The following is a 13887-nucleotide window of genomic DNA, read 5'->3' as shown; positions in this document are numbered from 1 at the left end:
TGATCAATCAAATTACTTGAATGGCCCATTATGGCGCCCTTTGGATGTTAGGCAAAGCAAAACTTTGCGCTAGAGTCCTGTATTGAGCTGCATCTCTATTACTCTATGACTAAGATGAATTAAAAGATTTTTGGCCTTAGCAATAGGCTTGGATTGTATAAGAAATTTAGGATTTGCCAAATCATATGTGATTTGCACATAATTTTGCTTACATTTTTTCACAACAGCTTGTGCTTGTTTTACAGCATACGCCACTACTGATGTGTTTGTTGGTGGTAAATGAATAGGTGTAAGATACGATACTTTTTGTTTCGGACTATTACCTCCTATAAATATACAATTACAAGCTGCCCGCTTTGTCTATTTGGCGCATGAAGTACATGTAAAACCAAATATAATAGATCAATTGTTTTAGCAAGAAACATTTTCTGGTGAATATAATCGATTATTTTCAACTGGTGTTAAACGTCCTATAATTTTCAACAGTTCACTATAAGGATTGAATTCGGAAGTATTTTTTTTAACATTCGTCCTTTTTTTTCCGGTGGTGATGAAGTATCTGCATTTCCGTTTTCTTCGATCAATTCACTGTGAGAATTATTATCGATATTTTGATCTATGATTCCTACAGTACCGTATAACGTTTCGTTTCCATTTAAATTGTCGACGTACTTATCAAAGTTATCGAATGATACACCAGTATATAATAATGGATAACGCTTCAGTTTCCAGCTCTTCAAGTGTGGCGTAGTTACAGCAATGTCCAAATCTATTCAAAAGATTTTTAATTTTTCAACTGCTTATTAGAATGGTTTAAGAGTGCCATTGCTTACATAAAAAAAAATTAATCAGAAGCCATTGAGCAACTTAATATGTTACAATTCAGACCATCTCGGTAACGAAAACCTTTACCCCCAACCAATACTTTAAAGAGTTGATCTAATTTAATGCAGTTAATAATGCGTTACGCCTTTTAGCATTTACAATAACGAAATAACACAATGGCAAATCGTTCGCATTTCAACCACACAAATAACTCCCACCATATTTTTTTCAGTTAAGCGTTTCACCTTATAACCACGTAAATGCAGGAGTAAATTTCCCTTCAGCATTTACAATATTAAAATAACATAATGGCAAAGCGTTTACATTTTAACCACGTGGATAACTCCCAATTATTTTATCGGCTAAGCTTTACATCCTTTTTGAATTTAATAAAATAATTATTATTTATTGTTAACAGAAGTCAGATATCCTTAAAACTTATGCTGCCATAGATAATAATGAAAAACATGAGCATATTATTTCAACAAAAATTTCTGATTACACCAAATGTACGGAAATGCTTTCCCACACAAGCATATTCATACTTCAAGGACCATTGGATATTTCTAAGACTCATAACTTCCCGAAATTATATGCATACAAATAAATTATATAACATATTAAATATCGAGGTATTTCCTTATCATTTATCGGTATGGCGTGTAATATCCTCGTCTGTAAGTCCTAAAAATACAAAAATAAGTCATTTATAAAAAAGATTTTAAGTGAGAAATAGAAACAACATATAAACTAAAAATGAATATTCACTCGTATAACAGGTCAATTGAAAATACCCCGGCCTGACACATAGATGGCGATACTAGAATTAAATCCATACGTTTTTTTAGTTAGCCCTAACCCTCAAAAGATGCGTGCATAAATTTGACAGCTGTCGGATCATTAGTTTGTAAATTATAGCATTTTGAGTGAAGCAACTTTTGTTATTGCGAAAAAAATGGATAAATAGTAATTTTGCGTGTTGATAAAATATTGCTTTTTGAAAGGAAAAATACAGTTGAAGCAAGAACTTGACTTGATGCCGAATTTAAGGACACTGCCCCAGAAAATCAAATATCAGCGACTGGTATGCTAAGTTTAGACGTGGTGAAAAGAGCACCGATGACGGTGAACGAAGACGTGAAAAGATATTGTTACTGATGAAAACATTAACAAAATCCACAAAATGATTTTGAGTACCCATAAATTGATATTAAATGAAATAGCAGACACGCTAAAGATATCAACTGAACGTGTACATCATATCATTCACGAATATTTGGGTATCAGAAAGCTCTGTGCAAAGTGGGTGCCGCGCAAGCTCACTTTTGACCAAAAACAACGGCGAGTTGATGATTCAGAGTTTTGACACGAGTTTTTGCATCGATATGTGACAATGGATGAAACATGGATCCATCATTTCACCCGAAGTCGAATCGACAGTCATCCAAGTGGACTGCACACGATGAACCCTCTCCTAAGCGTGGAAAAACACAACAGTCGGCCGGCAAGGTTATGGCTTGTCTATTTTGGGATGGGCATGGAATAATTTTCATTGATTACCTTGAAAAAGGAGGGACCATCAACAGCGACTATTACATAGCGTTATTGGACCGTTTGAAGGACAAAATCGCCGAAAAGGGCCGCATTTGAAGAAAAAGACATTGCACCGTGTCACAAGTCAGTGAAAACGATGGGAAAAATCCATGAATTGGGCTTCGAATTGCTTCCTTATCCACCGTATTCTCCAGATCTGGCCTCCAGCGACTATTTCCTGTTTTCAGATCTCAAAAAATGCTCGCTGGGAAGAAATTTTCATAGAATGAAGATGGTGATCGACGAAACTGAGGCCTTCTTTGAAGCAAAGGACAAATCGTACTACAAAATGGTATCAAAGAGTTGGAGGGTCGCTATAGTCAGAAGAAGGGAATTAAGTTGATTAAAAAAACTAATTTTACCAAAATATGTGTTTTACTATGGTAGACTTTTCAATTGACCTGTTAATATAATACTCATGCACAATTTGAGATATAAATATTACCATTACATATTTATTGCGACAATAAGCATTGATTTAACAAATTATAAGAAAAGCAAGTATACATTTCTTAAAATGAAATAGTTTTCTCTATACATCGGACTTATTCGGACTATACATTGGAACATTGGAAGAACAATGTTCAGTACAACATATGAATCTAATAATGAGATACCCTTCTAAATATAACAGACAATTGATTGTAATAGATACGTATATTAAATAAAAAAACCCTACATTGATTACCAAAATCAAATTTTTAGCTATAGTATTAGCCTTTTTGAGTGTTTTATCAACATGTACTTATAATTTTTGTTACTACAAAAGCTGTATTAAACCAAGGTGTGAAAAATGTGTATATAGTAGAAGTTTCTAATTAGCACATCCGTTGCTTGTAGTATCACTACTTGCGATTTAAAAAGTTGCGACAAACTTCCTGTATTCAGGGTTATAACATGAATTATCATATTTGCATTAAAATGAATTTTAAAGCTTCACAAATGCAGTTATATTTTCGACGCCCTCTATGACGTGTATTAGTTGTTTTATTCTAAGTACTGTAGTTATGCCTATAGCTGATTAGTGTTGCACTTTGGTTTCACATATGTTTATGATTTTGAAAGATCAAGACTATATCACATTCAACGCTGTATTTTATACATAATATACAATAAAATGTTTGAAGTGTGCAATGAAGTGTAATTTAGACTTAAACGATCTGCCAGGTTGGACAGTTATTTAATATTAGTCACTAGCTGTTCTGGATTTGTTATGTCTATAAATGTATTTTAAGTATTTTCCCCATGAGAGAAAATGCCTTCTCAGATGCAAGATCATAGAAGATGGTGTTTCTGCTACAAAAAATTAACCAAACGACCAAACGACTTAAACAAAAATAATGGTACGTATGCTTATTGTACTATAATATAAGAAATGGTGTTTTTAGCCAAAAGTATTTAAGGAATTTTAGTTTGTTATTTTTTTAATTTGAAATTTAATACCTTAATGTCTATCTTTCAAGTTTATATTGATGATAAAGTTTTTGTACTTGTTACTACTAAATCTGTTACTATGAAGAGTCTTGTGTATAGCCATCTTAAATATTTTACATTTCCACTTCAATTTTTTTTTAAATTTTATAAAATTAGAAACTGTTCAAGTCATTTGGTTAATTTTTTATACCAGCAACACCATCTTCTAAGAACCTATATCTTAGAAGGCACTTTCTCTCTTGGAGAAAATAAATAAAATTCATTTATTGAATTCAGAACAGCTAGTCATCGTAATATGAAGTAACTTTCTAACGTAACAGGTTGTCAAGATATAGTAGAGTTTTATTTGGTGCTCTTAAAACTTGCCTCCATCCTTTCAAACCCAGAAATACATTCCTGTTACAAACACAGATAGACAAAAAGCAAAAAAACGTTTAAAAATTGACATACTTAATAATCTAAAACAAAATAGAAATACTAACCAGCTATAGGCACGATTACAGTCCTTTCAATAAAACAAATAATGCACGTCACAGACGACGTCAAATATACAACTGCATTTGGCAAGTTTATGAAACTGTAAAATTCATTTTAAACTAAAAATTATAATTTTTATTAAAGCCCTGAATAGAGGAGGTCGATCACATCTTTTTAAGTTGCAATTAGTGAAACTACATGTAATGAAAGCATGAATTAGGAACTATACTTTTTTTTCAATACTTGAAATTGTCCTTTCAATATACAGAGAAAACTATTTCAATTTAAAAAATGTTTACTTGTTTTCTCGCGTAATTTGTTAAATCAGTGTTTACTGTTGCAATGAATATGTAATTGTAATTTTTAATTTCAAATTTTGCATGAGTATTATATTATATGAGTGAATATTTCTTTTTAGATTATATGTTGTTTCTATTTTTCACCATGTTTCAATTGTTTTATATAACTTTTTTTGTATTTTTACGACTTACAGATGAGGATATTATGCGCCGTACTGATAAAAAATAAGGAAATTATTTAATAGGCCTTTATTTTTCATTGTTTATTATTGCAGCATAATTTTTAACAATAAACTGGAGCACGCCTTTTTCAATAATTATTTTATTCATTAAAAAAAGTACATCGATATATTCTATGTATAATTTAATAAAAATCTAGAAATATCTTATGTGTTTGTTTTTTAATTTATGCTTAGTTTTGCAGGGTACTGCAGTTCTTCAGAAAATTAGTGTAGCCCATTTATTGTGCCTAAGGGCTGTAAATATTTAGGCGCCTTTCACAAATTAGGAATAAATACATTTATTACAGTTTGTTTGTTTGGTGAAATTGACTTATATTGGGAAAATGGGTGTCGGACGGCGTATTTCGGGACATGTTTATGAAATCTTTTAGCCAATTAAAAATGTCATGTAAGAGTTTATGAACATATTTTGGAAAGTTATTTTAAGAAAGATATCGATCGCCCTGCGTTTATGCATTTTCACTCTGGTAGGCGATTTGTGTACACATACATAATACAAAAATATTTTTTTATTAGACGAAAAAAGTTGGCAATTCTTTGCGTGGCTGAAAGGCGAACGTTTTGCCACTGTAATACTTTGTTATTGTAAATACTGAAAGCCGGATCATACGGACCTTCTATCTACAAAGTTCATCTAATCAATTTTATGACCTACCATTAGTGTCGAAATAATACAGGTTTACGACCACCACAATCAAGTCCTTTTTATAATCTATTATAGAGACAAATATTCCCCTTTTTTTCTTTTCATTTCTTTTCGAAAGTTTTTTCCTTGATCCGTCCATCCATCATTGAAGAGGACCTACCTCTTGAATATGTATTTATGGCCCTCTGATATCCAGGTATAGGCAATTCAGTTTATGGCTTTATTCATGACATATTCTCTTTAAATAACTTTTATTATATTTAATTTTAAATAATTTATAAGCTTTAATAATGAAATATATAGATTATACCAAGTATAAATAAAATAAATTTAATGCTCGATCTAACTTCAGTATATATCTGAGTTTGGAAGAACGTAGAGTGTAAATGAAAATAAAGATTCTTAAAATTGGTGTATCTAATTAGTGGTTTTTCTGTTTTTAAGTGCTGTAAACATCATATGTTCTGTGACAGACTCTTAATAGTGTCAATCAGCCATTTTTGGAATCTTGCCTGAAATAGTAACAAAATTTACCGGTCAATTCCGTTAAAAGAAAACAGATCTCAAGTAAGTAAATGATGGATAGTTTTGAGTATATTTAGCGAATTTCAATTTTAAGGTAAATAAATAAAATAAGCTAAAGTACATATTTATCATTGATATGTGTGATTGCTCCCAATGTGCCCATATCTTTCAAACTTATAATTTTTTTACTAATATATAATAATAAATATAATTTTATGTACTTCTCATCGCCAATTAAAAATATTTTTAAATTGATAAACGCTTGCATACTATCGATGGCCCTGTTTTATTTCGAAATATTTAGAATCATATAATTATTTCAGAACATGGCCGAAAATCAGGAATTGGTCAGTAGAATTCCACTTCTTGAAGGAATGGCTGAGGATCAATTAGATACGTTCGAAGAAGCTAACGATTTACATAAAGAAACATTGCTCAATATTAATGGAGATACGATTGGTGGTGATGATCCTGAATTAGATGCAATGAAAGCAAGAGCAAGAGAGATGGAAGAGGAAGTGAAGAAATCGAACGAATTGCAAAGAGAAGTAAACAAAAAAATTAAAATGGGATGTCCAATTGGTTTAAGTAGGTATTTAGTTATTACTTTGTGTAATTCATTAGAGCAGTATGCATAAATGCTTGAATAGCGAAATTAAGAACTAGACAGCATATTTTAAATAAATAATCGACTAATCAATTCCATATAAATAATTTTTCTTAATTATTTTGATATAGCTTGTATTGTTATGAATATAGATATTGTTAAAAGATTTCGAGTATTATCTTTTACAGTGTGGTAATTACATAATTTAATATTTCATGTGATTTTCTAGAAAGGCGCTTATATGTGTCATTGGAAGAAAAAATAGAGGTAGATAATCGTAGTATTTACGTTGGAAACGTAGATTATGGTGCTACCGCTGAGGAACTACAACAGCACTTCTATGGATGCGGCCCGATCAATCGCGTGGAGATTTTATGTAATAAATATGACGGCCATCCTAAGGGGTTTGCCTATATCGAATTCGCTGATCGGGACTCTATCCAAACAGCAATGGCTATGGATGAGACATTATTTCGAGGACGACCAATTAAGGTATGTCCATTTGAAGTCTTTAAATTAGCGTGAAGTACGATCTTACTATCTGATCTATGTTAGGTCATGGCCAAACGAACTAATCGGCCTGGAATATCGACAACTGACCGACCTCCGAGGGGCAGAGGTGGATCTGCATTTAGAGGCACGAGGGGTATTAGTAAAGGCGTGTTTTACGGCAATTGTAAACCAGCGAGTCGATCAAGGTGAGCTACGTCACTAATTTTAAAAGTATAAGTAAAAAAGTAGCTTTACTAAAATAATCTACTTATCTTTAAGAGAAAAATAATGGTATGTTTTTTTATTACACTATAATATTCAAATAGTTTACAGGTTAGACAAATGGTTTTTAATCAAAAACATTTAAGCAAATTTGATATATGTTATATTTTTTAATTCAAAACGCAATTCCTTGAGTTCCATCTTTAAATATTAAATTAATAATAACTTTTATATAATTGTTGCTACTAAATTTGTTACTATGAAGTGTCTTTTGTATTGGCACCTTCAATGTTTCACATTTTCACCTCAATTTTGTAAAATTAGAAACAGATACTGTATCTGAAGTTTGTTTGCTTGTTTTTCTTATAATTTTTTAAATCAGTGTTTACTTTTGAATAATATGTAAATCTTTTTTGGTTCATGTGTGGTTGTTAATTTTCACCTAAAATGTTTTTCAATAACGTTGTTTTTTCATTTTTAGGACTTACAGACGAGGATATTACACGCCGTATTAATTAATAATAAGGAAATACCTGGAACCCTAATATGTAATATGATTTATTTGTATGCATATTAATTCGTAAAAAACATACCTCATAGGAATATCCAATGATCCCTGATGTAGAGTACGCCTGTGTGGTAGAGTGGCACATTTGGTGTAACAGATTTTTTTGTATAAATCATTTTTCATTATTTACTATGGCAGCATATGTTTTTAGGATATTACTAATTTTGAACTGAAAGTAAATAATGTATTATGTCTATAATTTAATAAATTTTTTTAAATATCTTATGGTTTTCTTTTATTTTATGCTTAGTTTAAAATAAGGTAAAGGCAATTAGTGTAATCCATTAGTTATATTCAAGGACTATAATATATATTCAAATTTTGTAAATTATCTTCCTTTTAGCCTACTAAGAACTTTTTTTTTATTACTCTTCGTGAGTCCACAATCTGCCCTATTGGCAATAAGTATTTCTTCTGTTTATATTATATATACATGGCATGTAGAAAATCACTTCATTAAGCAATCTTCTGTATAAAATATTATCTTAATTAATTAGTCTTATTCTAATGCTTATTCTAAACTCTACATATGTCCAGTAATCAGATCAGGTGGTGTTAAACGTTTTAGTTTACGCACTTCACTATCACGTCGCATATTTAACTGGTTAGCGAGTACATTGGGATGCACTGACACTCTTTCGAAGTACTTCACACAAACACGTTGGATTACACTCGTTATAGGTTCTAGAGGAATATCGCGTTGTATCACTTTATTTGAAATATAGTACGGAGCATCAACAATGGCACGCAACACCTTATTTTGGAACCGTTGAATGATGGATATATTAGATTTGCTAGCGGTACCCCATAGTTGAATTCCATATGTCCAAATGGGCTTGAGTATAGACTCATACAGCAATACCTTGTTATCTAATGATAACTTGGATTTGCGCCCAATGAGCCAATACATTTGATATAATTTTAGTCCTAGTTGTTTCCGTTTAGAGAGTATGTGCTTCTTCCAGATTAGGCGTCGATCTAAATGCATACCAAGATATTTAACATACTCTGCTTGGGGGAGTTGACGATGATTGATATTTACTGGTGGACATGTTCTTCTACGCAGGGTAAACGTTATATGCGTGGATTTTGATTCATTGGCTTTAATGCGCCATGTCTTCAACTTGTCTTGTAGGTTTATTGATGCTGTGACTGGATCTTCATGGGATGCTAAGATTGCTGTATCGTCTGTATATGTTGCCACAGTAGTTATTTTTGTGGTGGGCAGATCAGCCGTATACAGAAGATACAGTACTGGACCCAGTACACTACCTTGCGGAACTCCTGAATATATGGGATTTAATTCGGTATGTTCATCGCCTTGATTTACAATAAAATGTCTGTCAGTGAGATACGATTTTAGTAGCTGATAGTCCGGATGAGGGAGAAGTTTCTTTAGTTTAACCTACAAGCCCGTATGCCATACTTTGTCAAAAGCCTGAGATATGTCTAGGAAAGCAATATCTTTTGGCATTTAGGTCACCGTTTATTTGGTTTACAAGTCTATGCACTTGTTCTATAGTCCCATGCTTATTGCGAAAGCCAAACTGATGTTCTGGAATAATTTTTCTTTTTTCTATTATATACTTTAGTTTTTTTATGTATAATTTCTCGAAAACTTTCGAGATTATTGGTAATAAACTTATAGGTCGGTAGGAGATCACATCTTCTAGTATTTTTCCTGGTTTAAGTATCATTAATATTTTAGCTACTTTCCAGATACTAGGGAAGTAATTAATTCGTAGCATAGCATTAAATATATATGTTAATAGTTTTATAGCCTTTTATGATAGTTACTAAGAACTTAATTTAAGGGTTAAAATTTTAAAAAGTTATTTTAATCAGGAAGTGTATATATTGACTGCCATGAGTTATGTTTGTTCATCCATGTAACCGATTTGTGTACATTCTGGAGGTCACAATTTTCATCTGGAACAAGTTTTTCAGATAATCCTTTTTATAAGTATCTTTTCTATGTAAAGTAACGTTACAAAAACGAAAACATTTTTTTCGGGATATGAATATCAAGTAGAATTTTTTAACATTTATTTACATCTACTTACAATAAAAAAATAGTCAAAATGAACATTTTTCTTAGATTTCTAGTTGACAGAGAAACCATGAGAGTTATATTATTTATAAACTTTAATGAGGATTATATAAAGAGAAATTTTCCAATACCGCAAGACATTCAAGACTGACCCGTACTATATCAGGCACTAGACCTGTTCCATCGGAGGAGGCTCATTAAAAAGCTAATTAAATCGTTTGGAATTTTACTTTTAAACTTTCAGAGTATACTCTCGAATAGTTGTATTATCGATTTATGAAAAAAAATTATTCATCTACACCTATTTACCCTCTTAATGAAATAATAATTATGGCACAGGATTTTTTTAAATTAATCTCATAGAACGTCAACAATATGCCCGATTGCAATAAGTATTATTATATGATTTCAGTTATATAATATAACCATCCTGATATGTAGAAGATCACATCAGTAAGTGATCCGCTATACAACTTATTATCTAAATATTATTCTAGATACTATTGTAACTTATTTTAAAGCCTATCCTAACTTATTTTTAGATCTATTCTAACTTATTCGATAGATTATTAAATCTCACTTTATGTGTCTATTAATTAGTTCGTATGGTAGTTTGCATTTGAGCCTATGCACTACAAGTCATCGCACACATTTAACTGTTTGGTGACTGCATTCGGATGCACTAATAGTCTTTCTGAGTACTTGGCACTAACACTCTGAATTACAGTCGTTATGATCTATCAGCCAGTACATTTGATTTAGTTTAAGCCCAAGCTATTTGTGTTTTTTAACTATATGTTTTTTCCATTTCAAATGTCGATCAAAATGCATTCCTAGATATTTCACGTTGTTTGCTTGCGGAAGTTCATGATTATTCAGTTTTACTGCTCCTTTACAAAGGGTGAATGTGACATGGGTAGATTTTGTCCTCATTTGCTTCAGGTTTAAGAATCACTTCTTTCTCCAAACAATCCGCTTGACCGATGTTACTCCCTGCGATGTATGACCCTGCAAAATTTCAAAATTTCATCCGTACAAATAGACAACTCCCTACTTGATATCACGCCTTTAGAGAAGTTCAGTGTGGTATGTGGGGCAACAGTTACTTCTATATTATGCAGCTTTTTAAGTTTTAAATTTTCTCTGATTGCGTAGAATTAGCTACCATTACGAGTATAGTTTCATTTCTTAACTTTTACACAGATTTCGACTCGCTCACTGCAGATAATAATTCTTTGTGTATAATAAACGGAGATAGATCTTTCAATAGATCACTCTCAGAAATTTTTACAAAGTATCTATCATAGTCTTCCTGCGTATATCTGCCTAAAAATTCTATCTCTCCCCTAGGTCTTTTTAGACCTATGCTCTGGTGCGCAATCGACGGCTAACGGTCGAGATGGGCCAGCGACGATCCACGGTCTCGACCGGTACTGGGGTTCCGAATCCCTGCACCGTAATTTTGTTTTCTATTTTATGTACTTCCATAATTTATAGAAAAATACATAGAACATGTAGGGGACGTCACAAAACACCACACAACTGGAGCCCCGGGGTCGTCACGCCCGTGCTATGGCTGCGACACATCAACCTTGGTCAACACCTCGCAACCACAGTCCCCTGAGGTGGCCCATGATCTTCTATTATTACTATTTTCCTTTCTAATGGATTGAAAGCCTTCAATTAAGAGATAATCTGTATTCCTTAAGCCGGTTTCTTGAAGGATTAAAACGGAGGGCCTGCAGGGCCCTATTGTAGGCTGCAGTTCACTATTTATGGGTTTGAAGCTATTCATATTCCATTCTGTAAGTTCAATTGTTATTGCATGATATGAAATTGACTGATTGATCACCTCGCTTGATCACTGATTTTATCACTTTTGAATTTTGAATTACCGAGCGACTGTTGTTGCTCTTCTTGTTGGGTGGCAATGAGGAACGAGAAGTACGAGAATATCCAGCAGCCAAGTCTTTGTCTTTAGGAGGTGAATTGTCGCTGTCTTTGTCTCTAGTATAGAAACCATCCATTTTGTTGAAGGATGAAGTGAGGTATGGCTGGGAGATGGTGGGGATAGATTGATGATCCGCATCTCTGAGTACGGTCTGAGTTTGGAGGGTGGTTGGATTGGACTGCCTCCTGGTTGTTGAAATGTGGATGAGCATTGCAGAGATATGTTCGTTTTATTTATAGGAAGCTTATATGAAAAGAGATTATGTTCTGCACTTTTGACAGACAACAGACAGAACTCCTTGGGAAATAGTGGAGACCCGCAGGCGTCACTCTCCGAACCCAGGCACGAAATGTAGGCCCCGTGAGGGATGTTTTCCATTAAGTACATCTTATATTTACATGTGAGCATCCGTTCCTTATTCCATGAAGTAGCCTGATTACAACCCTGGTTTGATTTCCTAGAAGAGTATGTTTAGTAGCGGTCCACGAGGCACAATTACGGCTCGTCAGGTGGAGAGATTGGATCGATGTCTGGCGTGGCCTTGTCCGCTTACTTATCATATAGGCCCTGTAAATCATATAATTATTACAACAGCATTACCTCTAATAAACCACGATTGTTCTACCCCTTTTAATAGTTTTATTTATAAAATACCACGTGCCGATTCTGTGTTTTCACATACATTATCCTGAATATTCATGATATTTCATTTAAACATTTATCTTTTATTAATGTTTTGAAATATCCGTAAAATCAGTACATTTTAAGGATATCAACAAACCTCTAGTATAATCTACAAACAAGTTCTGTTTTCATATTATTTAACATAAAAATATATACTTTGTTACATAAGTATGCAATATAGAAAATTAATGTTACAAAATTATAATATTTTAGTAATAATTCATAACTTATTTTCGTATTGTCTGCCGCTAATTCTCTCTATGAAAAAATATATATATAGTCTATACAAAGTTTTTTTAGTAATGCGTCATGGATATTTGTGACGTCCAAACATTGCACTGTTGCCGAATCAACTCTGAGTTTTAGTTCAGTTTGGCTTTAACACACAAAAAATTCTAACCTAACTAAAATAATTGAAATTTTTTTTTATCAAATATAATTTATATTAACATTATAGGTATATCTAAAAACTACCGTTAATTATACAGCCATAATAATTTATAGGTTAAAACCTCTTATCACTATTGCTTTCACGAATTTTGTATACGTCTGACAACTCATTGCTGCCCGGTTGTCAGATCTACACTAAATTATTGAAAATATTAGTTATAATTACTACAGGTTATAATGCGGTTATAATAATTATTTTAGCCCTTTTATTATTTTGATAAATTTTAAGTCGCTCCGTAATATATCATATTACTTTTTTTGAAATTGCCGAAAATAACAGATATTCTGGGTCATAAATTGATTGCGGCTTTAGTAGGTTATTTCGAAAAGGAACGATATAATGGAGGCCCCCTTTTGTCGGTAAATTCCGTTAGAGAGTAGAATAACATCGCTAACAAAATGAAAGATAATACGTCAGATTCACCCAAGAAAATCCGTCTACATACTACGTGGGTGACGAATCTTGACCATCTTGATATTGGCTCTATTCGAGAATAAATATACGAAATGTATAAGAACAGTAAGTACACAAACTATTTTATCGATATAAACATAATTTAATAAAATTATTTTAGAGAAAATTATCCGCCTGGAAAGTATACATAAAAGAGTTAGGGACATGCAGATTCGTACATTCTTACAGGGCATATGGTTTAAATGGTGTAAAGATAATCCTCGGAGAGGTTTAATGGAGCTTCCAGACATTGCCTTAAAAATAATTAAATTTTTAAAGACATAAAAGAATACCAAGGAAGATTAACTATTTGAATTTGTGTATCTTGATGAAACTTGAATATTTCATTTTTGTTCATTGTGGCACTC

At 32.4% G+C, this 13887-nt stretch overlaps 2 protein-coding genes across 2 annotated transcripts in view; one reads left to right on the top strand and one right to left on the bottom strand.

Annotated features, from left to right (window-relative positions):
* eEF2 (eukaryotic translation elongation factor 2) overlaps positions 1–13887 on the bottom strand; it is a 171230-nt gene that overhangs the window by 116040 nt on the left and 41303 nt on the right. The gene's annotated exons all lie outside the window — the stretch shown is intronic.
* Positions 6368–7877, top strand: LOC143200597 (polyadenylate-binding protein 2-like). Its single transcript, XM_076411084.1, has 4 exons — positions 6368–6633; positions 6882–7140; positions 7204–7346; positions 7844–7877. The coding sequence occupies exons 1-4, from the start codon at positions 6368–6370 to the stop codon at positions 7875–7877; spliced, it is 702 nt and encodes a 233-aa protein (XP_076267199.1).

Source organism: Rhynchophorus ferrugineus, unplaced genomic scaffold, assembly GCF_030347505.1.
Source record: "Rhynchophorus ferrugineus isolate W39M unplaced genomic scaffold, kcgeb_rfMv2 rfM8, whole genome shotgun sequence".
Classification (NCBI taxonomy): Eukaryota; Metazoa; Arthropoda; class Insecta; order Coleoptera; family Curculionidae; genus Rhynchophorus; species Rhynchophorus ferrugineus.
Note: the sequence above shows the minus strand (reverse complement) of the source record. Positions and strands in the feature narration are given on the sequence as shown.